This window comes from Lipophrys pholis (genome assembly GCF_963383615.2).
Source record: "Lipophrys pholis genome assembly, chromosome: 7".
Classification (NCBI taxonomy): Eukaryota; Metazoa; Chordata; class Actinopteri; order Blenniiformes; family Blenniidae; genus Lipophrys; species Lipophrys pholis.
This window is the reverse complement of record NC_137638.1, coordinates 11,959,584-11,986,429: the sequence shown is the minus strand read 5'-3', so window position 1 is coordinate 11,986,429 and position 26,846 is coordinate 11,959,584. Positions and strand designations below refer to the sequence as shown.

The 26,846-nt window shown below is 41.5% G+C and overlaps 4 protein-coding genes across 4 annotated transcripts in view; 2 read left to right on the top strand and 2 right to left on the bottom strand.

Annotated features, from left to right (window-relative positions):
• msh3 (mutS homolog 3 (E. coli)) overlaps window positions 1-9,259 on the bottom strand; it is a 46,844-nt gene extending 37,585 nt beyond the window's left edge. The window contains exons 1-11 of the mRNA XM_080466469.1: window positions 9,002-9,259; window positions 8,797-8,917; window positions 8,361-8,641; window positions 7,019-7,234; window positions 6,727-6,843; window positions 6,522-6,639; window positions 6,302-6,441; window positions 5,372-5,538; window positions 807-916; window positions 525-639; window positions 70-154 (exon numbers count right to left, since the gene is read on the bottom strand). Coding sequence (XP_080322595.1) covers window positions 70-154; window positions 525-639; window positions 807-916; window positions 5,372-5,538; window positions 6,302-6,441; window positions 6,522-6,639; window positions 6,727-6,843; window positions 7,019-7,234; window positions 8,361-8,641; window positions 8,797-8,917; window positions 9,002-9,136 — 1,605 coding nt within the window. The 5' untranslated portion in view covers window positions 9,137-9,259. The remainder of the gene's footprint in view (window positions 1-69; window positions 155-524; window positions 640-806; window positions 917-5,371; window positions 5,539-6,301; window positions 6,442-6,521; window positions 6,640-6,726; window positions 6,844-7,018; window positions 7,235-8,360; window positions 8,642-8,796; window positions 8,918-9,001) is intronic.
• Window positions 9,260-9,794: 535 nt separating this feature from the next.
• LOC308111521 (uncharacterized protein) lies at window positions 9,795-11,524 on the top strand. Its single transcript, XM_080466470.1, has 3 exons — window positions 9,795-9,919; window positions 10,436-10,543; window positions 10,658-11,524. The coding sequence occupies exons 1-3, from the start codon at window positions 9,874-9,876 to the stop codon at window positions 10,810-10,812; spliced, it is 309 nt and encodes a 102-aa protein (XP_080322596.1). The 5' UTR covers window positions 9,795-9,873; the 3' UTR covers window positions 10,813-11,524.
• A 1,451-nt stretch (window positions 11,525-12,975) lies between these two features.
• On the bottom strand, window positions 12,976-21,706 carry LOC308111843 (myogenesis-regulating glycosidase-like). The gene is made up of 6 exons (XM_080466910.1): window positions 21,675-21,706; window positions 19,223-19,698; window positions 18,147-18,678; window positions 17,002-17,806; window positions 16,759-16,877; window positions 12,976-15,814 (listed from the first exon to the last, which is right to left on the bottom strand). The coding sequence occupies exons 2-6, from the start codon at window positions 19,498-19,500 to the stop codon at window positions 15,467-15,469; spliced, it is 2,082 nt and encodes a 693-aa protein (XP_080323036.1). The 5' UTR covers window positions 19,501-19,698; window positions 21,675-21,706; the 3' UTR covers window positions 12,976-15,466.
• A 135-nt stretch (window positions 21,707-21,841) lies between these two features.
• On the top strand, window positions 21,842-26,846 carry izumo1 (izumo sperm-oocyte fusion 1). The gene is made up of 10 exons (XM_080467978.1): window positions 21,842-21,965; window positions 23,226-23,479; window positions 23,644-23,718; window positions 23,918-24,001; window positions 24,124-24,144; window positions 24,291-24,380; window positions 24,764-24,891; window positions 25,060-25,210; window positions 25,922-26,087; window positions 26,673-26,846. The coding sequence occupies exons 2-10, from the start codon at window positions 23,278-23,280 to the stop codon at window positions 26,734-26,736; spliced, it is 981 nt and encodes a 326-aa protein (XP_080324104.1). The 5' UTR covers window positions 21,842-21,965; window positions 23,226-23,277; the 3' UTR covers window positions 26,737-26,846.

Below are 26,846 nucleotides of genomic sequence, written 5' to 3'. Positions count from 1 at the left end.
CATCCAGACTAGTGTCACACCTAACTGCTAGGTCAGTGACTAAAGCTGCACATTCAGATCTTTGTTTACCTGATTGTTGAGTATTTCCAGGTTCCTGAGAGTGGCAGCACTGAGGCTCAAACCACCCGAGTCGCTCGACAGATGACGAAATGAGCTGCAAGGTGAGCATAATGCAGCTAAAACACAGAAAATACAAAAAAAAATACAGCTGCTTCTTTAAATCATTGACATCCACTAGGCAATGACAAGATAAAATTCAGGATGAGATTGAAGGAACAGATGATTACTTTCAATACGAATTAGGTTACCATTTTGTGTAAGCTGTAAATAAAGTAGCAAAGAATGCACAAGATATGGAATAAAATCCTCCCCAAAAAAGAAAGGTTTGAGGTTTGAGAAAAGAGGAATTAGGAAAAAAAGAAAAAGAAAAAGACATATTGTTTCATCTCTACTCACGATTTCAACAGACTCTACAATATGTGGATAGTTACACGCCCGAGTGCATTTGTTTGCTACATTTCTACCTATCACTCTGAAGAACTCTGTCCAAGTTGAATTCTTGGAGGTAATGGATCAGCGGCCCCAGGCAACAGATCACTGGGCTCTCCAAGGATGCCACACTCGACAGAGAGCGAGAGCCTGGAGGACACAAGACACACATACACACACATGTGTGTCATGACTCACAGGCCCACTGCTCGAGGGTCTCAATGACAGGAGTAACTGTCCAGTACACCAAGTTACAGACTGAATTGTTAACAGGTCTGCAGTGGTGCGTGCGCACACACACACACACATACACACACCTTCCTCCTGGGAATCGCAGTAGAACTTGGTGACTGTGTTCATTGCAGATGTGAACTCAAACTGAGCGCCGTCTCTCTGCTCCACTCTCACTCGGTCGTCGGCCTGAGCGCTGAAAGGTGGAAAAAGATTATAAACTTTATTCAGTATCATGAAATCATCACAGCATTGATCCAATAAGTTGGTTTTGGCTGTACAGGCAAAATAGGGGAAAAGCATTGATGCGACGTTGCTGCGGCGAAACGTTCATGATGAGGCTTTTGTGCAACTCGACTGTAATAACGCGTAAGCCCCAGTCGCACACATGGAAACACATCTTCCCCTCATCTCCCCGGCGCTCCATCGTATCTCCCTCTTGCTGCATCCACTCTCTCAGCACTGCTGCTTTCAAGGACTTGCGTGCTTTTTCTGCTCTGCTGTTGCCAGGGCGACCAAGGCAAGCACATGGCTCTGGTTGCAGTGCTGGCGCTTTCTGTTTCTTACACACACACACACACACACACACACACACACACACATAATATTTCAATTCAGCCACTGCATAGACCGGGAAGATCACATAACCGTGATCAATACATGGCATATTGTGAACGCAGTGCAACTTGGACCATTAATCATTTCACCAGACAATCCAGGCGCATTATGAGGTTTACAAATACGGCAACAATTGCAGCTATTGATCAGGAAATTAAATGCAGTGCAGCATTTCTGCAAAACCCTGACGGGGCCTATAAATGTGAAACCAGGTTGGAGAGTCTCTGCTATGAATTTGACATGACTGATTTTCATGTTTCAGCAAACTTGAATCGTGGTTATATTTCTTCTTTCTGCTTGAGCGGCAAAAGGACTGCCCATGGACCTGTTTGAATTTCATTTGAGGTCTACTGTTTTCTAAACAAACATTTAATGAAGACAAAGAGTCTGCGTACCCACCGGTGGCTCTGAGCCAGGACCGGTCCACACACAACCGTTAGGCGGTATGTCACCGAGCAGCCCAGGTCTTTTATGTAGAAAATGGAACTCCCCACCTGTGCTTTAAACAACGTCAAATAAGCCTTGTGGGAACTGGAGCGTATCCCAGCTGACAGTGGGCAAAATACAGGAAACACGCAGGACAGGCTTCTAGTCCGTAACATCAACAGCCAGCATGTCTTCTGATTGTGGGAATAAGAACGTATTTCCTGATTAGAAAGGCCAAAAACTTTTAACGGCAGTGTGTTTTTTCCCCCCAGTGTCAGTATAACTCCAGATGATCCACATGTTTGTGCATTCGTCCCAGTGAAAGCAGTTTCTGAAGTTTCATGTCGATAAAAAGTATTAAACACCACTTACATTGTTCCTCGCCTGCGTTATCAGGGGCAACATGGAAATTAGTGGAAAACTTTTTCTGGACAAATGAAACCAAAACAACCGCCACAGATCCCCACTCGTACAAGCAGGTAAGAGCACATCCCTCATGTTAATGAGCCCTGAGCTATGTGACGGTGACAATCCATCAACAGCAGACGTGCTAAAGGTCAAGTCAGAAATGCTAGAGTCCAGAGATCAGAGGTTAATGCGCACGACAGATTGAAAACCTTGATTACTATCTATCACCGCAGGGTGACTACAGATCTCAGGATGCTGCCACTGAATGCAACACATACATACAAATATGTGTTGTCATGCACATGACGTGTGTGGGCTCACTCTGTAAAACTGGGTCTTGGGCAATGACACGGTCTCTGCCAAAATGTCCGGAAAAGTAAAGGAGAACTCGCACTTGTTTGCTCTGATCAGCCTTCACTCCTCTGATTCTGAGTCATGTCTCCAGACTCTGAATGTGTAAAGCCATGAACACCATACCTAGCTACAACCCGACCTCACAGGGACTCATTACCAGCTGCTCCATGGACACAAACGTTGTTGCCAGGGGTCCCGTCTCATCAGCCCACCCCAGAGACTGACGCAGGGAGCCAACGTCAGCGGGCACAATAATTCCGAGACAAGACAATGGTGTCAATGCAGACTACTTTTGAATTTGTTAAATATACTTCTTGATGTGATGAATTATAACTGAATTAAAAAACAACAACAACAACACACATTCATTAAAGAGAAATACTTTGAGAAGTTTCCAACAGCAGCAATCTGAGATGGGCTCCGAATACCTGAACATATGAATGTGAATGAGATAAATCTGCCTTTGTGAGCTGAACTGACAAAGATCCCTGTATTTCTATGATACAACCTGCATGTTGAGAGCGGTCTCTTGATGAGCACACTGCTCTCGAGCAGTGTTGCACAAACACAATAACTGAACTGGCTTTGACAAGTTTGTTTCCACTATAATCACTCCACATGGACATCTTAAAAGGAGAAAACATTTTTTAAAAAGATCGGAGAAAGTGAGAGAAATAAAGACAGGAATAAATATAAATGAATCACATTTATATCGAGGGGGGTAAAATAGATTAGAGTTAAACACAAGAGAGGCCGACATTTCTCTCATTTATCCAACCATCTACTTCTAATCTCATCTAATACGCCCCCTCCCACTCTCTCGTTTCATTTCGCCGCCATAATGCAATCAACAGCAGCCTCCAGAGGATTCCGTTCCCTTCGGTGTGAGCACGCTGGTGAAGATGAGCCAAGCGGTGCAGCGGCACCACGTAACAAGTCTTCGCGATATGTCGGCTCAGTGGCACCACAGTCACCGGTTATTCCACAAAGTCCAAACCTCCTCACTGATTCCGATCTAATTTAGCAAACAGCCTGTGTGATAACTGGATGTTTGAATCAGGGAGTCATGTGACGCTTGTTCACGTACATCTAAAATGACAACAGCAGCTATTGTAGGACTGTAAATACCTTGTTCTGCTCCTCAGGTATAAGATCGCAATGTCCCAAAACTGTCCGCCATTAAAAGTTTGTATTTAGCAACACAAACTTTTAAGGCTGTTTTTCTCAATACAATGAAAGTAGCAATTTAACGAAGCCGTGCATTTAAACTGGAATCGACTGGCTTGCAGTTTGGCTGTACTGCCAAGTTGAGCTTTTGGCTGTGTGTGTTGGCCACATCAAAAGACTCCAGCTTTTTAAGGGACTTGTCTGTTTTGTGTAAAATGACCCCTTTGGGATGTGTCCGGCCTTCCATTCCCTGTTGAGCTTCAGTGGACAAAGTGCAGAAAAAGATGAAACGATCCTGACCCGATAACAAGCAGCGAGCGACCAGTGGGCGACTTCATTACAAAAGTGTGTGGGACTTCTAAACTGTGCAGAGACAGCGAATGATTTCAGTCTGAAGAAAATATTTTCCAAATGAACCCAAGCAAATCTGGATATATCTTTAGAGGATTATATTCAAATGTTGTTGTTTTTTTAAAACATTGTCAGTTTCTGTCTTAAAGGGTCAAATTCACAGAAGAAGTTATAAGTGATACTCTATGAAAGTGTATTTTTGAATATTTCGCAACTCTAAACATCAGTTAATGATGATTTGGAACAAGATGAAACTGTCTTAAAAGCTGACAATGAGGAATAGTATAACTTAAATAGTCCCAATAGTTTATCTTCTGTTAGTAGCCATTTGACAATTCTCAACTTCCAGCAAATATATGTTTACATTAATCCATTTTAAATTTGTGCATTTAAATTCAGTTTTATTAATAATTCAATACCAGTTTCAATGTGCCATTGTTATCTAGAAGAAGCTTGATTATTTGTGTTTTTAAAAAGTATTTGTCAGTTTTATTCCTGTCAATCTTAATTACTCTTATCCTACCTATTAAACACCTTTTCTCCATTCATGTCCAGTATTTACACTTCTATTGTCCTTCATCATTGTCACTGTATAACTCTTCTATGAAGCGTTTTGAAATCGAACAACTTTGACAAAGCTTGATTGATTCACACTTGTCATGCGGTTAGTGATTACTGAAACTTAAGAAAGAGCTTCTGACAATTTTTCTGCAAGTATTTCACACAATACAGGAACCACTGTTTTCTTACATTGAAAGCAAACTGAATCAATATGTTTTGAAGGCCAGTAAACACAACAAACATACAACCATCATTTGAAGATCAATTAACCCCTGTAAATTGACAAAGACCTTTTTTTTCCCCCAACACAAGTTTATTAACTTCAACCTTCAATCTGACTACTTTCTATTACATTTGACCAAAAACTGAATAATCATATGGTCTTTGTCAAACAAGCAACATTATTGTAACTTTAAAAGGAACTCAGTCCATGAGCTTTTCAAATAATCAACCCTTGGTAAGGTGTGTGTAGCCCTGCAGTCAATCCCCGGCTGCTGAGGACCATCATTGTAGAACTGCTTTATGAGGCCACATTGATTTCTTCATCCAGATTGATCCCCGAGAGCTCCAGACAAACCAACTGTCTACCCGCCTGGGGAAATCTGAACACAGTCCTGCAGAAGCACACTGACTAAACCCACACATACACACATCTACGCACACGTAATACTGTGCAGTCACAGGTGAGCCCAGAACTTCAGGGAAACTATAGCAAATGGTACAAAGTGGGTCTCTGTTGCCCCCTGGTGGGGGTTTTGTAGATTACCTTGCATTTGCAATGCTGTGCAGGAGCCTGAGGGTTTGCTCAGACAGATCAGTAGGCACCAGGATCTCCACAGGGTTGATCTTTAGGACACGGCCTTCCAGCTCATCGCGGGAAGGACCGTCTGGAAAACAGTCCAGTAAGACGTCTCCTGTGCTGGGCTGGACTGCCTACATACACAGAAACGTACATAGAACTAAAGCACAAATTAAAAAAACAGAGGTATAAATACACCACAGTGAAATGGCCTTATCTTGCAATGTTTTAAGAGCCAACACACGTAACATTATAGTTTAATGTAAATCAATCGAAGCTCAAATAATAGGCAGAATGAGACAGTCATGGTGTCATCGTAAAGACAATTTTGTGATGTTTTACTGGTATAGCCACCAAAGACTGCAAGCGAATCACAGGATTCGCTTGCAGAGTTGTTCAAAGAAGCAGCAGGAAGTTTAGTTAACACAAGCTGATGATCCTGGTTAATTAATAGTGTTGTAAAATAGATTTAATAAGCAGATAAAAAACATTTACGTGCTAAATTATAGTTTAACAATAGTGGCTATTTTACCCACTGGTCTGATTTTTACATGCTATGTATACAGTATTGCTTTGATAATGTGAATTTTACCGAACAATGTTTCAAAGACAAAATCACATTGCACTGAAAAAGCAAAGTTGGCATTTAACTTTTAGGCAAGTTACTAGTACAATTTACCACAAGAGGAATTTCATCAGATCAACTTGAAAGGCAAACCATTCAATTTCATATAAATCTGGTTTTATATTGACTTTGGCTCTGTAGATTAGGTTCTTTTAACTCACAAAACATTGGGCGAAAACAGAAACTAACAATTGAGGTTATTTATTTTTCTTGTTCACTGCCAAACATGTTACCTGAATAAATCTATGGACAATGGTGCTAATCACACTCACCACCATCCCCACAGTGAGCTGCTTCTTCAGCTTGTCCCAGTTCTCGCTAATACACAGCAGGAAGCTCTCAGGGGGGTCCGACACTATATCGCCACAGCTCCCATCCTCCACATCCCCAAGTCTGGAGACAGGGTTTACATCTTGAAAAAGAACTGTCAAGGGAACGTCTTTATGCTCAGAGAGAGAGAAAGGGCACATCCACACAATCTTAGAAGGATACCCTCGCCGACCAGAGTGGATTTGGTGTATAGAGCACTGAGCTGGCGAGTAAACAGAGTGTTTTTATTGGCCCCTGAGGCCTTGAGTGCAGATGTCTCTGTCTGCTTTACCACACCAACCTACAAATGAACGTCAATCAGTTAGAGGTATGGAGCGGACTTTAGGAACCACAGATTTATAACCAAGAGATAAAATATATGCGATACCTTGTGTCCGTGAGAAACCAGCCGTCTGACGTGAACAAACAGGCGATGAGTGGGGATGCTGCAGGTCATGAAGTTATGATCCAGATGACAGAAGATATTCAGCTCCTTCGCAGCAATCTGGTTGCACACAAATATCACGTCTGTGTCTGTAAGCAGTGGTTATCAACCGAGAATCCTCTGTGACCTTTTAGTCACATCTACCACACATATGCGATGTCCTTCAGGTTGAGTACTCATATGACACATGTTCGAATACTAGTGTTCCTTGATGCATCTTTCACTCATAGCTCACCTCTGCGTCCTCCCCAAAGAACCTGTACTTGTAGCCGCACTCCACAGCCAGCAAGGCATCCTTGTGCTGCTGCTTCAGCTCGATGACCTGCTGTTCCAGCGGAGTGTAAACACTCTTCAACCGCCTGGAGGGGGCGCTGGAGTCTGATGGAGAACTCAGCACTTCACCCCTTTCACCTCCTTGTCCTGATTTAGCAAAGTGAGACAAGCGGAACTCCTGCAAAAGAATAATGTTATTATTGGCCTTTCTATGAGTTCCACATAGTATTTTTTTTTCATGTATGAACAAAATAAAATGAACTCGGCGATCCATGATAGTGCATTGAATAATTAAAACATGGGTTTTCCTTCGTTCCTGTTTCCAGCCCATCATTGTTTACACAGAGTCATGCAAGCACAATTTACTTTAATACTGTTGCTGTGAGGGGAAAGTGCGCACCACTATAACATTGCGCCCACGATCATAATATGTCAACATTTTGCAGGTTTAATGACGCTGATGAAGCTGCACTGTGGTGTAGAAGCTATACACTCTCACCTCATAGCAACAATATCGATTCCAGGTGTGGCTTTACGATGTTTGCGTGTTCACTCTGTGCTCCAGTTCCTTTCACCAATCCCAAAAAATGTTTTCAAAGTTATTTGGTGGCTGTCGTGTGATGCGATTGGTGGAAATGCGTGCGTCTCCCAGTGTTTATCCCATCATGGGTGGGTGACCTGTCCAGGGTACACACCACCCTCAACCACATTCAGCTGCGACTGGCTTCAGTCACTTATAACTCCAAGTTGAATAAAGTTGGTAAAGATGGTGGGTACTATTGGTAACAATCTACCTGCCAATAAGCAGGAAATGCAAATTACAGTCAAAGTCAAGAGCAAATACAAAATCTACGCTTGTCTTAAACTCGAGTCAAATGCAAAGCAGAACACCATGGTGATAGTAAAATCTACGGATTGAATCATCATTTAAACCAGCTTTGCTGATAAATCAGAGTAGCTATACTGTAGTCTATATAATAACATGGTTAAAGTCTTGGAAAACAGATTTTGAAGAGAGTGAACACTGACGGCAAACTCATCTACCACAATGCTACTAAGCATAAAATAAATTCAAAAGCTGTTCATAACATGCCACAAAACCTAGCAAATAAAACAATGGTTGATTTTTCTTCGAAAATAAAGATGAGCGCCTGCTCCCATGGCGTCTTCCTCATAAACACTTGGGAGACTGATGGATGCAAACATTTGAGGTGAATACTTTGTGTTATGGTGTGTTTGCGGCTGTGGAAACACTCCAGTAACACTGTTGTGAGGTGAGATGAAACCAACTTTTAATTGCGTACCTGTTTTGGTGAAACATCCGTCTTGGTGAAATCCTCCTTATCATCATCATGTTCCTGCTCAGCCTGTTGCAGTCGGTTTGTGGTTTTACGTCGATCTTGAGTGCCACAAGGACTCGGGTCTCTACCTCCATGGCCACAGATTTCACTGGGGGAATCATTTATTTGTTTCTGGATCTCAGTGTGTCTGACACCAGGGTCAGCAGTGCAGGTAAAGCCTTTCAGCTTCTGCAAGGTGGAGGAGGAGAGACAGCCTGCCTTTTGGCTTGCTCTCACATTTGACTCTGAGAAGAGAAACAGTGTGGCACAAGATTAAAAAGAAACTAAATATTTCATGATCAGGATGCCCAGTTTATCCCACATGTGAAAAATGTTGCAGATGGATGAGGGTTGGGGGACATGTGCAGGAATCTGCTCTTCCAGGAGCATGCGCACTTGCCTTTAGCACTCTGACAGGATGCAGACTCAGACTGCAGATCCTCCACCTGCTGCTCTTTCACACAGAGTTTGGCTCGTTTTGTTGGCAGCCCAAAGCCACCGTGATCAGAGGAGAGCTTCTGCTGCAGGACAAAAACAGTTCGGGTTCAGTAGTTCACGTGAAGGACGTCTGACAAGTGAGTTGGGAACGTTGAAGCACACCTCACCTTTCCTCCTGGAAGGTGGTGAGCAGCAGGATTTGGATTAATCCCACAGGGAGTGCTGCTGCTGCCGCTCCGCGCTCCGAAGTACCTGCTGATGGAGGTCTGGGTGGTGCTCGACTTCTTCGCTGACTTTGGCATCTTTTCACCTGCTTTTACAATGAACCCATCATTTTATAAAAGGTGAGATATCCGTGCAAGTGAGGTGCATTTCAGCGGCAGCCCGGTTCAAAACATAGCGGCGCATGTGCTGCAATCACGCATGCGCGGAAATGACGCACCGACGTCATGACGGCAGGAGGATTTCCTTTCGGCTCTTTCAAAGTTTAATGTCACAAAAAGTGCTCAAACATTCTTGTAAAATAGTTTTTTGTCTTGCATTTAAATACACGTATTTTGGTTAAAAAATAATCAATTTGAAATCTCATCTTCCTGATTTATCAAACTCCTGTTGCTGGTCCACCACAAGGAGTGAATGTGAGTGTTTGTAGTTGTCTGTCTCACTTTGTGTGCCCTGTGATGGACTGACCAGGGTGTATCCTGCCCTCACCTATCGTAAACTGGGTTTGGCTCCAGCTCCCTGTGATTAAGCAGTAGAGAAGATTTGAACATGTATCTTGTGTAGTTCTGAATGGACACTGCACTTTGTTTAAAGAAGTACACTGCATAGTATGTAACCCAGATTTATCATTAAGTGCAGAAACAGCAAAGCGATGTACACTCAGTGGATTCTTTTAAGGGAAGTGCTATTTGGGTCACCAGTGAGAAGCTTTGTCTGCAAAATGCAAATTGTGAAAGCACACCGGGAACAAAATAAATCCCCTGGACTTAGTTCCAGCTTTTTCTCCTTCAAGGCTGTCTGACAATTTGAACTCAAGATGAATCTTTGTGGGGCTCTGTGCATGTTATTGACGCTGTCTATGGGTAAGACAATATATCTTTATTATCTTAATATATCTTTGGGTTTTATTGGTGAAGTCTGGCTGTTGGTAAACTCTGGTTAATGTAAAAGTATCAATTAGAAAGAAGGAAAAAAAAAAAAGTATATGTGAAAGTATATTTCTGGGCTTGAGCCCTGCCCAGCCAGTCTTGTACTGTTAGTGGGACTAAGAAAACGGCACCTTATAAGATCCAAAAATAATATAATAGATAATATACTATCTGACGCAAAGTATTAACTTGAAATCTCTCTCTCTCTCTCTCTCTCTCGCTCTCTCTCTCTCTCTCTCTCTCTCTCTCTCTAGTTAGCTGATGTATTGTGTCATTATGTTCTCAGAGGATTTTTGTTCGGGATGTGAAATATCTCAAAGCCAAGTCATCAGTTTATCTATAGAGCAACAGAAAAACAACTTCCACTGTTTGTCATAAAGTCTGTTAAATATCAGCAGTGGGGAGTTGGTGGCTCTTCTTGATGTGCTGTGTCCTGTGTGTTTTCTATAGCGTGTGGACTGAGGTGCTACAGCTGTGTGGCCTCCGACCCTGAATACTGCACAGACACAGTGTCCTGTTCCATCATCTATAACCGTTGCTTTTCTTTCGCAATTGACGGTTAGTTGTTTGTTCTGAGACTTTTGTGCTAAATTAAAAAACAAGCATCAAAATCTAACCTCCTGTTTTTAATTGCCAACTATTGCAAAGTTCACAAGAAACTGTGTTTCGCAGGGATCAACTTGGCCACAAAAGGATGCCAATCCAGCATAGCATGTGTTGGCGGCATCTTATGCTGTGAGGGGGACCTGTGCAACAGTGCTGGAACAGCTGGTCCCAGCATCATCCTGCTGCTGGCCTCTTCAGTCATCATCTCACTCTTCCTCTGAAGCTCTGGGATGACCCGGAGTGGAGATCCAACCTCAATGTTGGGTGTTTGTAGTGTGCTCATTTTGGAGGGTTCCACAAATTAGATTTTAGGAGGTAATATAATGTGTTTTTTTCAACGGTAGGTGGGCAGTGTTCTTTTCCTGTCTCTGGGGTTAATTACATCTTTAGATTATTTGATGAATAAACAAATAAATGAAAAAATAAATAAACTTTTACTGTTTCAGTATCAAGTTGTGAATGTGTACTCTTCACTTGATTGCTTGGGGATAAGGGGCTTTTCTGTGTGTTTGGTATTCCAGTTTCCTCTCACAGGCCAAAGAAATGCATTTGTGACTCAACGTTGCCCAGAAAACATTGAGTATGTGTGACTGCTTGGATGGATGGATGGATGGATGGATGGATGGATGGATGGATGGATGGATGGATGGATGGATGGATGGATGACTTTTTCATAAAGCATTCAAAACCAGGACAAAAGTTTTCTCATACACACAAGATGGTACCACAATAAAGATCCTGCAATCCCTGTAATACCTTCTTTTTTTTTTTTAAATATGTGAATGACTCAAAGGAAAGTATTTTAGTGTATTATTTGGAAAAAGACACAAAACTATGTACATGGTTTTTTTTTTTTTTTCAAACTTGTAGAGTAATTACATAAACACCTGCCATAAAATGACCACATGACAAATATTGTGTGCCTGAAAATCGTTATGGCCCAGATCTCGTCATTTATAGTGAGGGTGTATTATGCGGTGATAAAACTCATTTTATCACAGACCGTTACAGCAGCAGTTTCTCTCTTACTAAGTCAGCGATTTGTTTTATATCTCACCAGTCACCAAAATGAATCTTTACAGAGCTCTGGTCCTTTTTCTGACTGTGTCCTCGGGTAAGAGACCAAAATGATGTATTTGCTTCATTTGGTCAGTTATTTTACAAACTGTATATAAATGGGATAAAGTTATAATTCTGTATTGTATCAGTGGTACTGCCTGAAACACAACAGCAGGCTGGCAGTTGCTACAATATAGTCAGTGTAATTGCTTTTAAAAGATCACTTCTTAATAGTTCAACAGTTACAATGAACTGCACACTATCAAACCGACGGGGAAACTGCATTAGCTGGTCAGAATGGATGTCAGAGGAGTAAGAGGTCATGGTGGAAGAAGAGGACGTGGACGTGGACATGGATGTGGACAACCTAGACCACAGTCAGAACCAGAACCTGGACCTTCCCATGCACCTTGTCCAGAACCCAACCCGGTGAGTGCACCTGGTCCTGGACCACGACCCAGACAACGACCAAGGCAAAGAAATACAATTCCAGAAGAAATTCGTGCCACTGTCATAGATAATGTGCTGATTCATGGAATGACAACGAAAGAAGCAGGACAAAGGGTGACACCCAGCCAGAGCAGATACACAGTGGGATCTGATTTTCTGCCGCCATATTCTCCTTTTCTGAATCCTATAGAGGAATTCTTCTCTACATGGAGGTGGAAGGTATATGAGCGGCAGCCATATATTGGGAAAAATCTCTTGCAATCATGGTCTAGTCATGTGATGATGTTTCTGTTGAAGCATGTCAGGGCTGGATCAGACACACTAGGTCTTTCTTTCCACGTTGCCTGGCCAGAGAAAACAGAGCTTGTTATGCTGATGACATCCTGTGGCCTGACCAGGCGGAAAGAATTGATGCAGATGTGGTGGAAATATTTGCATAATGTACTGTGTACAATACAGTGCTGTATTTTGTTTGTCTGACATAATATTTATTTGTAATGCACAGTCAGGTACTGCAATGGTCCCCTGAATCATTCATAGGATGCATTTGTGTCTAAGTTGTCATTTTTGAGGACTGTATAATTTGTTTATACTTCAGGTCCAGATCAAGGCTGCGCACAGCTTTAAATATACTTGTGACTCTAACAGCAGAAGAGCAAAGCATTTATAGGCCAGCGCACATTCGGGGATTTAGAAAACATTTGTTTTGTAAGGATGCAGTCTCTCAATGTTGCCAACTTAAAAGATATGATTAAATTTGTAAAAGTTGAGCAGTTTTCATTTGTTCTGATCAGATGAGAGCCCAAGTCATCCAGCTTGTTCGGAGGAGCATAATAGCAAAAGAAGTAAAAAAAACAAAAAATCCAGGTAGATTTATGGCAAGACATTTATAGAGTTCTAAATGTCACACAACAGATCCAACATTTGTTGAAAGAAGATGCTCTCTTTGGCAGTTTCCTCTCAAAGTTTTATTATTTTGAATAAATTTCACATATTTTCCAACAATGGAGCTTTTACCATTTCTAACAGGAAAATCCCTCATAATTATGTTTATTTATATTATCTCAGGTAAGGACTGCAATCACATTTCAAAATATCAGCATAGTAGTAGTAGTTTGTCATTCACAGTATGTTATAATGTTATTCCAAGAAATTGTGCATTTATCGATAAACTTTTTTCAAAAAAGCTCATGTATAGTTTATCAATAAAAGTCCTTCTGCATAAAATGAGAACATATTACTTCAAATGGCCGCATGCACAGACATGGCCCGTTTCAAGCAAGATCCTTTAACCCAACTCAAAACAGTACAATCATTTAAAAGCATTGCAATTAAGTATTACAAAAAAAACAAAAAAAACAATTAACCAGTCGTGAGTTTTACTTTCATGCTCATAATCACTATATAAAAGCAGAGAAAAATATATTTCAGTTGTGGCATCTCCTGTTGTACCGAAAAAGAATGTGTTTCTTCACTGTGTGCATTTGAGAGAGCGACCAAGTGGCTGTTGGAGTTTAGACACTAGTAAGGCATCAGTGTCAACTCAGTGAGCTACAAGCTATGCAACAGTTGTGAAATGGGAATAAATGTAGTTTCAGCCGACTACTATAATCTGCAGTCATAAATCAACTCTGATGCTTTGCTTCCAATCTACTGAGTGAGATAAGTAGTTATCCAATTGTCTTTGGACCTGTAGGGAAAGATGAAGTCTCACTGTGCTTCCTGATCAAGGTCCAGATTCTACGGCTGAAAAAGTGAAAACATGGACTGTCTTCTCCTGGCGTGAAGCCAATGCTGTGAGGTTAAATCCTTTAGCTTCATCAAGAATCAGCAATAAAAAGGCACATCAAAAGATTTCGTCCAAAACTTTAAGCACTATGTATGCATGTATTCATTCATTTATTTATTTCCATGTAACTGAAACTGATACTGTACATTTACTGTCATTTTACAAAAACTGCGTACTACCACAGCGGTCCACTCGTTCTCTAATGTACACAGTTCAGCACACAGCAAAGGAGCCATAGAACTGCTGGTCAACAGTTGTGAGAACCCTGTTGCCTTCAGACTAAAAACTAAAGCTCAAAGCATGTTTGCCTCGTAATATTCTATGCATCATTAAGTAGCAGAAAAATACATTTAGGCCATGTTATGTAATCTAATTCTAAAAGTGTTTTGCAACACCAAAACTTAAAAACGGAAAGTGGCAGGGAAACAAGTTTCTTGCAGTGTGCCGATGTGTTTCATCTACCTACTAGTCCTCCACGCTCAGCTTGCTTGGCTTAGCTAATAAGGAAAATAAAGTCACACTGCGAACATGGACGGCACATTAACATATGGCACCTTAAGCATTATTAGGTGTTTCACAAGGCAGGAGTGTACTAAATCTTGGTGGATCAAAAAAGTGAAAAAATCCAACACAAAACTACTTCTTGAAAGGACCCTGAGCTGCGAATGAAACTCATCCAGATGAAAAAAAGCACGAGGCAGATTTGGGCACTAAAATGACATAATGGCACTAAAGGTTAAAAAAAAAAAAAAAAAAAACCTGAAGTAGTTGCAGTTTACTGATTAGGACGAGTACCCCAAGTTTGAGTCCAGAATTACATACATTTACACACATTCAAACATTATCCCCAAATAAAAACTAAGAGTTAATAAATATAAATAGCAGTTGACTGACATGAGTGTCATGTCCGTGTCAGTGCAATGTTAATGCAGGTTAGCTTTAACACAGGTAGGCTCGGAAGGCTCTTTGAGCACAGGTGCGCACGACGTGTCGGACTCAGTGCTCAGGTCATGTCTGTCCAGAAGAAAGACACGACTTATTCCATTTATGGCACCATAAAACGATTCACACAGAGATAAACACATCAAACTCTGACCACAAGATCAACACTACTCTTGCCCTGGGACTCAAGATTTAAAATATTCGATGGGCAGGCAGGTGGAAGACTGCAGTGATGATACAATCTGAAATCGGTTTACAATTAGCTGTGGAAGGCACATGAGGATGAGGATTAGCTTAACAATGGAAAAAAAATTGTATCAGTAGTATTTTCTGATTCAGAGTGTGGAAGGAAATCATCTGTCGGCAAAAGTTCACGTAAAAAGCAGCTCAGAGGAGACATGACGTTAATCAAACTCTGCTTTGGAAGCACGTCTCCCACAAGTTAGTTCCCTTTATAAACATGATCTGCTATCACCTGGCATCTGTGCTCATGACAATGCAAGCGTGTGTGTGGTGTGTGGTGTGTGGTGCGTGGTGTGTGTGTGTGTGTGTGTGTGTGTGTGTGTGTGTGTGTGTGTGTGTGTGTGTGTGTGTGTGTGTGTGTGTGTGTGTGTGTGTGTTCATTTGCTTTGGCCTCAGTGAACCCATGTAAAGAACGCTACCTCATCCAAGTCCACAGGGTAGTCAGTGAGGTAAATGGGGCCTTTGTCAAAATGTTCTCCCTTGTAGCTTCGCCATCGACCTGCAGGTAGGTAGATGTCCCTCTCCTGCTTTCCTTGCTCCAGCACTGGAGCAACCATCAGGTCATCCCCGATCAGGAACTGGGAGTCGATCTTATAAGCCGCCTCGTCGTCGTTTGCGATCCACCAGAGAGGCCTTATGATTGGGTCTCCTGTATCCAGAACTTCACCGGCGAGCTCAAGAACCCTCGGGGCAACTAGGGTTTCATGCAGCTCTGTGAACTTCTGCGCAATCTGTACCACCTGTGGACGAGCGCCAAAAAACTCCTTGTTAGTATTGCAATGAAAAGATGACCGAATGAGATGCAGCTCATATGTTTCTTAATTGGCCAACTTTCAGTTAAATAAATCTGAAAATGATTATGCTGTGATCTCTATACACATTTGTACATTTCCAAGTATGTAGTTTTTAATGAAATCTGACTCCTAAACATTCATATCCTGTAAGGCCAAGATACGCAGGTGAAACTTTAGTGCCACCTGGTGGTGATAAAGAGCCACGCACTGTGAATTTCATGTATGTCCTTTCATTTATGTTTTCATATTCAGAGTTGGAAAATAAAAAATCAGTAACCGCTTTATGTTATGAGCACTTCATGAACCTCGTTTTAGAGATCTTGCTATATTTTCATCTTTTTTAAATTTTATTCAGTCTTCATATTTTTGGTGTGTTTCTCATCAGAAAATCAGACATAGAAATCAAACTATAATCCAATTTAAAAAAAAGTTAAAGTAAATTGGAACATTGATATTAGCTTCAATAATGTGCATTGTTTAATAGCTAAAGCTTTTCGAGAAAAAAAAGGGTTTCAGGTGGAGATGCAGAAACTTAGTGTCGCTTTTACTCTCAGATGAACTAAACATAGATCCATGTATTGGATCTGGATCAGTTATTCACAAGCATGTTTTTTCAAAATACAGGAAGACTAAAAATCTACCAATATTTTGTATTTGGTGTGAGTCAATGTGTGTAAACTAGTAGCAGACCTGCTTTACTTTTTCAATATACATTTATTCAATGTGCTTTTACATGTTCTGCTAATTAATTAACTTTAAACACTCACCCTGGTGATATGAACAAGATAATGGAAGCTTTTCTACTTGTGCTTCTATTGATCACTGAATTCAGGCAAAGAAACGAAGAGAAGTCTAAAACTATGAAAGAGAGTCACTGTTTTAATGATCACCTCTGCGTCGTAGGCCCACGGTGGGATAGAGAACTGCATGGCAGGCATGAAAGCAGACAACTCCAACCATCTGATGTACAGCTCTCGGTCTGGCAGCCCACTTTTACCATCTAACCCACCTGAAAGAAAACAATAAATGTCAGATTGTACTTCATAAACTGTATCATAGATTAATGTGTTTATAACAAGAGTGCACTTCGACTCTCTGTGGATACATACATGTCGGTACACGCTGCAACATACCTGTAGTGCGGTTGGGGTAAGCATTTCCTCCAATCATATCAGGCAGGACAAACTGGTAGCCGAGGATACTGATCGTCAGCACCGTAGGGATGATGGACTTGAGGCCAAGCTCGTAGCCCCACACCGAGTCTCTGTCTATGATCCTGAAGAAGCAGGAGATGTTCTGACTCTGGTATCCCACTCGCAGCTCAGCACGTTCGCTGAACGGTATGGCCATCTCAGTGTAGCGGCGGGTGAAAGTGGACGGGTCGGACAGCGGCACCCGAGTGCTAAACTGACGGGGGAGGTAGCTCGTCTCCCCAGCATCGAATTTGAAGGAGGTGACATCGTAGCGATGTTTAAGCAAGCGCAGATGTGAGGAATACCAATCGCGGGCGTCTGTGTTGGTGAAGTCCAAGATCCCCCCGATACCGTTCCACCAGCGAACCAGAGCAGGCAGCTCGCCGCTCGGCTCCCGGACAAACAGCCCTTTCTCCACGGCCACACCGAAGTTAATGGAGTCGTAGTTGATGAAAGGATGCGTCCACAGCGTCACATGAAAGCCGTCCTCTCGGAGTTTGTCAAACATCCCGCTGGCATTGGGAAATTTCTGCGGGTCAAAGTCGAATTCTCCGTAATCTGCAGTGTAGCGGTCGTCCAGCTCCAGGTGGGAGCATGTGAAGCCGTGTTTGGCGATGTCAGAGGCGTAGCTCAGCAGCTTGTCCTGAGTGACAGCAGTCTTGTGGAGGGCCCATGTGGACCACACTGGATGTTTGAACACTTCGGGAGACGGGACTTTGATGGGCTTTGGAAAATAGCGACGGACCTGAGGAAGATACAAGCACACAGAGCTCAGTGATGCCAATGTGGATTCAAAGTGGATGTTGTTAATGAATAAAGATGCACAGTAAAGATTTTTGCAGTTTAAACCAGTATAGTGACATTTTGGGAAATAAAAACAAAAAGTTGTGTATTCCACCTCGGATCAAATATCTGTTAGCTCATCCATGTTCAATATCCATTTAATCACAACGAGGCCTGCTGACTGGAGTTGATACTGGAGTTGGTAAGAAATTGACACAGAAAAGGTCTGACCTAGACTTTTAAACCCGACCTTCTTGGTTTTAGAGGCTAATCACAAACCAAAGGGTTTGTGTAATACTTGCCATGTACTTGTGAATCGAGGTAACATCAGATCCCACACAGACTCTGTAGCTGAGCTCAGGAAAGGCCTGCTCCCCTTCTGGTGGTCTGAAGGGGGAGTCCTGGTAGCGGGCCTGGAACCTCAGTGTCCTGTTGTTCTCCGACCAGCCCAGATGAAAAGGCACAGAGTCATTAATCTTTATTGCAGTGGCATTTGACGACAGCCAATATCGCTCTAGAATTCCCCCAAATGCATCACGATTGGAGTAGACGTCACTAGTGATGAAAGGCCGTGGGTCTTCTTCCCCTTGGATCATGACGGGCCAATGTGGTGTCGCCATCTCAGCCCCTCCGTACCAATGAGAGTCGTTATAGGCCATGGCATGTTCTACTGTGTGCTTGTTTTGCAGCTCTTCCCAGCGAACTCGGTAACACATCACTGTGTCCTTTGGTCGCACCGTCTGGATGAAGAAGTTGAGCTTGCCCGAATCTGACTGCGTACAACTCAGAATACTTCCCTCCTTTGTGCAAGAGTCCAGATCAAGAGTGCCAGACCTGGGATGACGTTTGGAAAGAGAGAGGGAAATACAGGCTGGTTGAGCTAGACTCAAAATTCAATCACGCTGATAACATATCCAGCTCTCCAAAAGGATTCTACCAGAAATAAAAGCAATCACAACAAATACCACATTAGATACTTCATTTATTTACTCTGCAGGTGTTTTATCTGTTGATATGAATTCTTCTAATAAAGCACATTACTAGGTTCATCTTCCTTCAGGGTGTAATAACGTGTCCGTCTCGCCTGGATATTCATGCACACATTGCAAGAATGCAACCTTTTAGCAGAGCTCAGTGGAAAACAAAAAGGGAAACAGGAACAACTGTGGTGGAAAAAAAAAAACTCGTTGTTCATTTTAGACATATGTTTTTTACAAGAGCATCTTGATTTGGATAACAGTGTACAGAGCTTCATAATAGCATCTTAAAAACAATCTGTATTGTGTGTCAAATGGTGGTTATGGAGCTATAACAGAATCAAAAAAGGTATGTGTGTGCGTGTGTGTGTGTGTGCTTGCGTGTGTGTGTGGTTCACAACCTGAAGGTCATAGAGAAGATGACGGCTCCTCCCTGGTTACGAATGATGAAACCATCCTTGTTGAGGTCCAGCAGCTCGGTCTTCAGTAGCTGTGCTTTCTGGAGAGACACTGAGTAGTAGCACCAGGCAACCACAGCAGCCAGGACCAGCACGCAGCCCAGCATACCCGCCATGACCATGGGTCGACCTTCATAAGCAAGTTTCTTCTTAAGTGGGGACCCACCAGTTCCCCCTGACATGTGCTGCTCCCCAGGAGCCACTGGAACAATCTGATACATCCTGAAGTCTGGCACTGTGATGACTGAAGAGGCGGCTTTGAAAGGCAAATGCTGGAAATGGACGGCCGAAGAAATCTTGTTGCAAGTAATTGTAAAAAAGAAAATTTTAAAATTTAAATAAAAACTGAGAGAGCTTGATGTCTACTCGTGAATGTTGAGCAAGGCCTCCATTTCTTAGCAGGGCTGCTTTGTCCAAACCTGCGAGAGATAAAAAGGAGTAGAATGAAACTCAAAGATTAACTTTAACCAATAATATGTCAGGAGACACATAGCCTCTGAATGCATCCCACCGATACAGTGGCATTGAACGCGTCAACCCTCGAAGAAGAGCTAAGTTCAATATCATTTAGCTATAATATAGCTGTGCTACTTTTTGATTAGTTAATGACGTTTGATCCGATTATGGGGTGTACTATATCACATCTGATTGATTCTGACTAAGAGTTTACCTTTTGAAATTTCAATACAACTTTAATGACTTGACAAAAGCTACAAACAGCTTTCAGTTAATTGATTAAACTGCATGACTGATTTAATTAACATGCTTTTCTCGCTATTTTCTTGAGGGTTATAAAGATGTCAACCTAATTTAACTTTCACTGTCCCTTTTTAAGGAACTCAAAACTTGACGGGGTTGCTCTTTGTTTTCCATAAGGCAGGCAGTGAAGCTGAAAATTAAAATAAACTCGACAAATAATGCAGCTGCAGGAAACTATACTTAGACACAAAGAGCAGTGAGGCTTTCTACACTGCATGCCATGATGATTTAAAAACACATGTACACAAATAGTGCATGCCAATGTACTTACTCAACACCTGCATCTGCGTGCTCCTCATTCATTTTGTTCTAGATCCAACGCAGATACTTATTACTATATTTACCATGTCCTGCAGCACACTTCAGCAGAGTCAAGCAGAGAAAGCACAGGAGCTTTAATCTGGTAAATGGCAGGTAGCCAAACACTGTAGCCGCACAGGCACTGATGGCAACAGAACTGATGAAACCTTAAAAAACAGACTATGATCAGAGAACTTGGAGACATCATGTCAGCATGATTCAATTACATTTATCTCTTAGGGTTAGAAAAAAGTAAATAATATTTAGGTGCAGCAGCCCTCAAACCACTGTATGGCTGCAAACCTGCAGTTTAACATGGACTACAATCCAGTCACCTTAATATATCCACAGGTATCATTACGTTCCAGCTCTAAATTCACATTTATTGTGACGAGGATGACAAAATCCAATCTCTGGCGCTTAAGCTGCAAATGTGACGTTCAGGAGCAATTATAACACAGACAAATGTGTTCGTCCTTGTGCAAGCCTACTCATCATACCTCCTCTTTTTTTTTGACATAATTACATGAATAGTTGTAATTATACTTATTTCTGCTTTTCATACCAGATGGTGATATTTGATTTGTTGGATTTGCTTGTTACACAATATCTGGCAAGACAGCATTTCAGATTTCTGCTTCCACATTGTAATCCTCAATTATTGAATCAATATTAACACATTAACAGGTTTGGTTTTTTTTAAACAATAGCCATTTAATAATGTCTTGATTTTGGATTCCCTGATAGTCATTGCTGTAAAAATGAAGTGTGAATGAAAACTTTCTGCATGCACAATGTATTAACTCCTTAAACAAAGTTTTTTCTGAATGACGTGGTTTATGACACATTTAGTGATTGTTTATTGTACCTCCATGCAATGATTATTTTAATTAGTTTGGTCTTGAAAGAAAAAAATGAATGCTGTGTTTTGACACTTATAAATAAATAATCATACAGTACAACACGGTCCAGGGTTTTCAGGTAATCCTACATACTTCCAGCAAACTGTCATGCGTACACTTCAACTAAGAGGGGATCGCACCAATACATGTTTGGTTGTTGTTGTTGAGCAGAGCAAAGCTGACATATAAAAACAAGCTTCCCCAGTGTGATCGATCACAGAGCTGACTGTCGACACTGCGCTGGGACATTACTGTCTTTAACCAGCTGTACCAGTTGTCGCTAACTGGCTTTCAGGTCGGCCATTCTTACTGTCAAGAGCAACACTGTTGTGCTGTACCGCACACATATGCAAACAACTTATTTGTAAGTTGTTTACATTACCACCCAGCTACACCAGCCGAGGTTGCGTACATAAAAAACAGAGTTATCTTACCTCTGCATCTGCCTCCCCGGGGTCACTGTTCAACTATGAGCGCAGTCTGCCACTGCGCAGCCGCGTACAGGTCGAAAGTTTTGCAGTCCCGCCTCAGAGCGAGCCATCTCGAAGGTGATTGGTCCAAGTGTCTGTCACTCACACCAAACACCGTGCTGTGGAATTCTGGGAAATGTCGGACAGTAGAGAAGAATATAAAACTCACTTAATGAAAAATGTCTGAACTTCTGAAAGCTTTAAGACTATCTCCTTCCGGAAAACAACATTCAAGGCTCACGCAATAAACATAAGGTACATACACTAATATTAAATAACATTTATGGTATTACAAATCATCTTTTTATGAATTTTGTTTTTGCCGACGTGCTGCTGTTGCCATGGGTACAAGTGCAACAGCAAATAGTTTTGGAATTAGTTTTAATTGTAAAAAGAACATTGTGAATGTTCGAGATTTTTCTGTTTTAGTTAATTTATTCTTTTACTGTATTATATTTTGTTTTGTTTGTAGCAGCAATCGAGTTTAAAGGGTGTGCAGGGGGTGTTTTTGTCATTTTGTGGGACATGATCCACCTGCATGGTGTGTCAACATGAGGTGGCACAGGAGCAACACACACAGATTATACAACTCGTCCAAACACCGGTCAAAGACGAGACCACAGTGAGGGTAAACACAGTCACGTTATTACTGTGTGATATACCCGCTGTCTGCCACTGGGTGACAGCAACAAGCTACTCACAGTGGGGCCAAAGCTCTCCACCCTTATCTTCTTTGACCACGTGGATTCAGACGTTATTCCATTTCAAAACGGTCCACTGTCATTGTTCATGTGCTTTACCTGTATTAGATTATAATAAACATTAAGGTTTGACGGATCAATTGATGAATAATGTAAGATTAGCTACAATAAATATAGATTTAAATCTCTTAGTTGCTGTTTTAATCTTCAACATTTATCTATGTTGGGTTTTTTTAATTCTCCTTGTCTTGTTCAGCAGCTAAGGTGTACAGTATTACCCACTGTGTGCATTCTTGTGCCCACCTCATTGGCAAGGCTGTTTCGTTCGTGTGCGTTGAGCACGGACACAAAAAGCATATCAAAACGTGCCTAAAGCAAGGAAGACGACCCAGAGTTGAACTGAAAATACTACAATTATCTAAACTATCTGTCAGGCTTAAACTTCCGAATCTCAAATACTGTTTCTGGACAGCACAACTGAAACCTAGCACAATGTGGATCTCACGTCTACTCGCTGGCTTGACATTGAAAAAAGCCTCTGCAGCCTCCCACTACAGGTCCTGCTCTTTGGGGGTACTCTGCTAAAGGAAACTCAGATGCGCAGCAGGACTGGTGTCACACTGTGCAGCCCACTGCTCCTTGCATGTATAGTTAAGGTTAACTACAGATAGAATGGTTTAAATGAAAAAACAATTGTATTTCCCCAAGGGAATCAATATATATATATATATGTATATATATATACATATATATATATATATATATATATATATTCTTCTCATGGTGATGATCTTATTTGATTACTCTGTTTCAGGGCTAGAATTTGGAGAAACAAAGGATATCAGACAAGGAAGTTCACAGTGAAGATGCTGTTGATGCTGCTCTCCCTGCTCTGCTGCATTCCAGCAGCAATGGCCTGTTTGCAGTGTGACCGCACCATCAGGGTCCTACATGAGGACTTCATCCTGTCTGCTCCCACCCTGAGTGATCAGATCGAACTGGAAAAGATCACTGACCATGCCTATGTAACCTACAGAGAGACCAGTCAAGCACGGAAGGGGGTCATTGGTGAGTTCAAGGAACTTGCACACATCTTGTGACTTATAATTCTTTTTTTCTTTTTCTTTTTAATTGTAATGGATTGTTGTGCTTTACAGCACTTTTTTGTATTGTCTGATCACTAAAAATTCATTAATATGTTTTTTTTTTTTTTTGTTCAATCAAAATGGCAGATCCCTCCACATTGTACCGAGCCAAAACTGAGTACGAGAGTGAATTTGATCGTTTCTTAAACTCCATGCGCACAGGTGAGAAAAAACCCCAACATATTTTGTGACTTTTGTGATTTACTCCAAATGTCAAAAAAATACCTTAAAACATATGAAATTATCTTATTTGTGCAAATAAACAGGTCAGTATTTAGTTTCAGTATTATCACTGACTATGTTTACAAACACTCAGAAGCAGTTTCTGTAACATTTCCTCCCCTTTTTGTTTTTTTAAAAGGACCTATAACACACGACACCATTCAAATCATGGAGAAAGGAAGAGGTATCTTGGAGAAGCACTTGGATGCCTTCATCCATGATGGTAATTGACATGAAAAACAGCGAGCGTTGAGACAGTATGAGGCAGGGCACTTTGTTGGAGTCATTTCAATTTCAGTGCTTGAAATGCATTAGTTTCAGATCATTTATTTGTCTCTCCCTCAGGATTGTGCCCCAACAAGTGTGGTAAGTGTGTATTGTCTCATCCCTCCATCTGTGTCATTGCAAATCCTGGTACAAGCATGATGTACAAACAGTTTAATACGTATGGTAAGTGTTTACGAGACACGTGTATGTTCATGTGTGTGTGTGTGTGTGTGTACGGTTGTCAGGGTTTCTAAACAGGAGAGTGATGGATTGCATCTCTTGCCGCTACAAGATCTACATCTGTCCCTCTCCAACAGGCCAGCAGGACTGCGGTGGTATGGTGTCCTTGTGTGTGTGTGTGTGTGTGTGTGTGTGTGTGTGTGTGTGTGTGTGTGTGTGTGTGTGTGTGTGTGTGTGTGTGTGTGTGTGTGTGTGTGTGTGTGTGCGGGTGCGTGTGCGTGTGCGTGTGTGTGCGTGTGCGCATGTGTGAGTATGGGTGTATCAAAGTGAAGGAGATTTAGTAGTATGTATGCAGTGGGAGTTCACCATTCTTTACTGTGCAGATCCATGTTGTCAGGAACATGTAAATGTGTCCTAGGGCAACTCCCTGCTGTTGCCATGTGCATGGCTAATAAAGAAAGATTATTCAAGTAATCCCGAGGCACACGGATGGAGGATCTATCTCTCTCCAGCCTCTCTTTCTCCTCCCTTCCTGCAGAATATCCAATAGAGGCTGAGGAGGGAGGCCAGGCAGTGTTGAACTGTTTTCGCCCCTGGCATCCTCTTCTGTTGGGAAAACCAGAGTACCACTACTCCTGGTCACCTGGAGCACTGGGAACTCAACAGGTCTCTCTCTCTAATGCCAAACACTAAAAATCGCAGCGTACTATCTACCATATTGTATCGTCCTTGCATGACCCATATTTAGAGGTGCACTACTGTCATGAAAATGTATATTTACTGTCTGTCAGCACCCTCTGATATGAAACCTTCCCTTGTGACTTTATATTACAGCCAGATGAAAGTGACTTTGCAGCTTTATTAGTGACAGATGAGTCATCTATGGTCTTGAATCAACTTCATGTGACCGAGCAAGGAACATATAGGTGCTCTCTACAAGACCGAAATGGAACCATCTTCTACCAAGTGGCTTTCTTACTCAGTGGTAGAGTCCAGTATTCAGACATGTCTTCACAATTGTAGTTTGTCATCTCAAGTCTGTGTTTTAAAACGTCTGTTCTGTTACCACATTCTAGTTTCACTTAGTGAGGTTGGAACAAACATACAAAAAGTAAGGATATGATATCTGTCTCTCTTAGAAAACACTGACACAAGGCAACATGCCCTCAGTAGAACTCCTGCAAGAATCTTAAAAGTGGATTTAAAACATTACTGGAATAAGTTCATGTACTTACAACTACCAAAGTATTTTATTTCAGAGCAAGCAAAGCAAATATTATTCAAAAAGAATTGTAAAATGTGGCACCGTTAAGTAAAGGAGTACAGAAAATAAAATGTTTACTTCATGTTCAAAAGTAACCAGAAAGTATTTCAGAATTGAGTCTTGGTTAACATTGTGTATGTGAGCATGCGTTTTGGTTCGTGCTGCATCTGTGGGGGAGATCCAGGGCGGGGGGTTTCAATTTGCTCTTAATAAAATGCTTTAAACTGACAGTTCACAAATACACTGAAATACTTAGGAAAAATTATTTCATACTTAGTTACTAGATCTAAGCAAACAAAAGTGTGGGGATTTTTTGAGAGTCCTTCAAAAAACTTTCAAAAATCCAGTTTATCTGTTTCCATATTTTATTTCACATTAACAGAAATTGCTATTAATATAAATTATTATTTTCCCATTGTTCTTTTTTTCCAGTTGCACCACTGCCTCCTCAGACTCACCAACCCCTTGTCACTCTGCCTGCCGTGCCTCGTAGAGACTACTCACGTTTACAGCCCACAGAGGAGCTGCTGTTGTCACTCGTCGCCATGGTTATCGTTCTGAGTGTGACAGCGAGCGTGGGCCTTGCAGTTGTCCTGAGGTGAGACAACAAGTGGGAGGATGAGAGGTTTACAGGAAGGGTGGAGGTGAATGTGGTAGCACAGGGGAGTCAGAGGCGTTGACATACACTGACTTTCTGCGCCACAATGTCTTCATACAAAGGAAGCATCTCAAAGTATGAGGGTTGATGTGATCTTGATATTTAGAAGAAAGCGAGAATTTATGGCCGATAATTCAGCATTGTAGTTCTTTGTCTCAGAAGTCCCTTTTCAAAGTTGAGGGTACAATGAAACTAGTACTTTTCCTAGAGACACTTTTTGTGCCCCAACAAACTATATATTGAACGGGAGTCCAGACACCTCCTATCCCTGTTGCTTCCATCTTTTTGTGTGTTATACTTGCTCACTAAAACAATGTAATTCACAGTAGACAAATTAATAACAGCAGCTACTTTTTTTTTAATTTTTCAAGTAATGAATATTTTGCCATTGTGAATTTTGTATTGTTATTTTAAGCAAAAATGTAATTTACTTTACCAAGCTTGCTGAAGTTTGAGAGGGCATTGTCTGTGTTTATGTTTGAACTTTAGAAATTTAAATTCCTTTATGCTTGGTCTTTTTTACAGAAGGAAATATATTCTCATAGTGAGGAGAAAAAAAGGGACAGAAGAAGAAAAACGCATGGTGTGATATTCTGCACGGTCAAGACACTGGGACATTTCTCTCACTTCAATCGTTTAAAGATCTCCTCGTGGTCAAGAAAAAATCCCCAGCAATCAACCTCAATAAAGTAAAACAGC

Bases quoted from the DNA above. Each gene is read 5' to 3' on its own strand.
- LOC308111521 (XM_080466470.1), top strand. From the start codon at position 9,874: ATGAATCTTTGTGGGGCTCTGTGCATGTTATTGACGCTGTCTATGG. The intron at 9,920-10,435 runs GTAAGACAATAT...TGTTTTCTATAG, and splicing joins GTTATTGACGCTGTCTATGG to CGTGTGGACTGAGGTGCTAC. The intron at 10,544-10,657 runs GTTAGTTGTTTG...TGTGTTTCGCAG, and splicing joins CTTTTCTTTCGCAATTGACG to GGATCAACTTGGCCACAAAA.
- izumo1 (XM_080467978.1), top strand. From the start codon at position 23,278: ATGCTGTTGATGCTGCTCTCCCTGCTCTGCTGCATTCCAGCAGCAATG. The intron at 24,002-24,123 runs GTAATTGACATG...TCTCTCCCTCAG, and splicing joins GGATGCCTTCATCCATGATG to GATTGTGCCCCAACAAGTGT. The intron at 26,088-26,672 runs GTGAGACAACAA...TCTTTTTTACAG, and splicing joins GGCCTTGCAGTTGTCCTGAG to AAGGAAATATATTCTCATAG.
- LOC308111843 (XM_080466910.1), bottom strand. From the start codon at position 19,500: ATGTATCAGATTGTTCCAGTGGCTCCTGGGGAGCAGCACATGTCAGGG. The intron at 18,679-19,222 runs GTTGTGAACCAC...ACGTCATCCCAG, and splicing joins ATCTTCTCTATGACCTTCAG to GTCTGGCACTCTTGATCTGG. The intron at 17,807-18,146 runs GCAAGTATTACA...TATCTTCCTCAG, and splicing joins CCTCGATTCACAAGTACATG to GTCCGTCGCTATTTTCCAAA.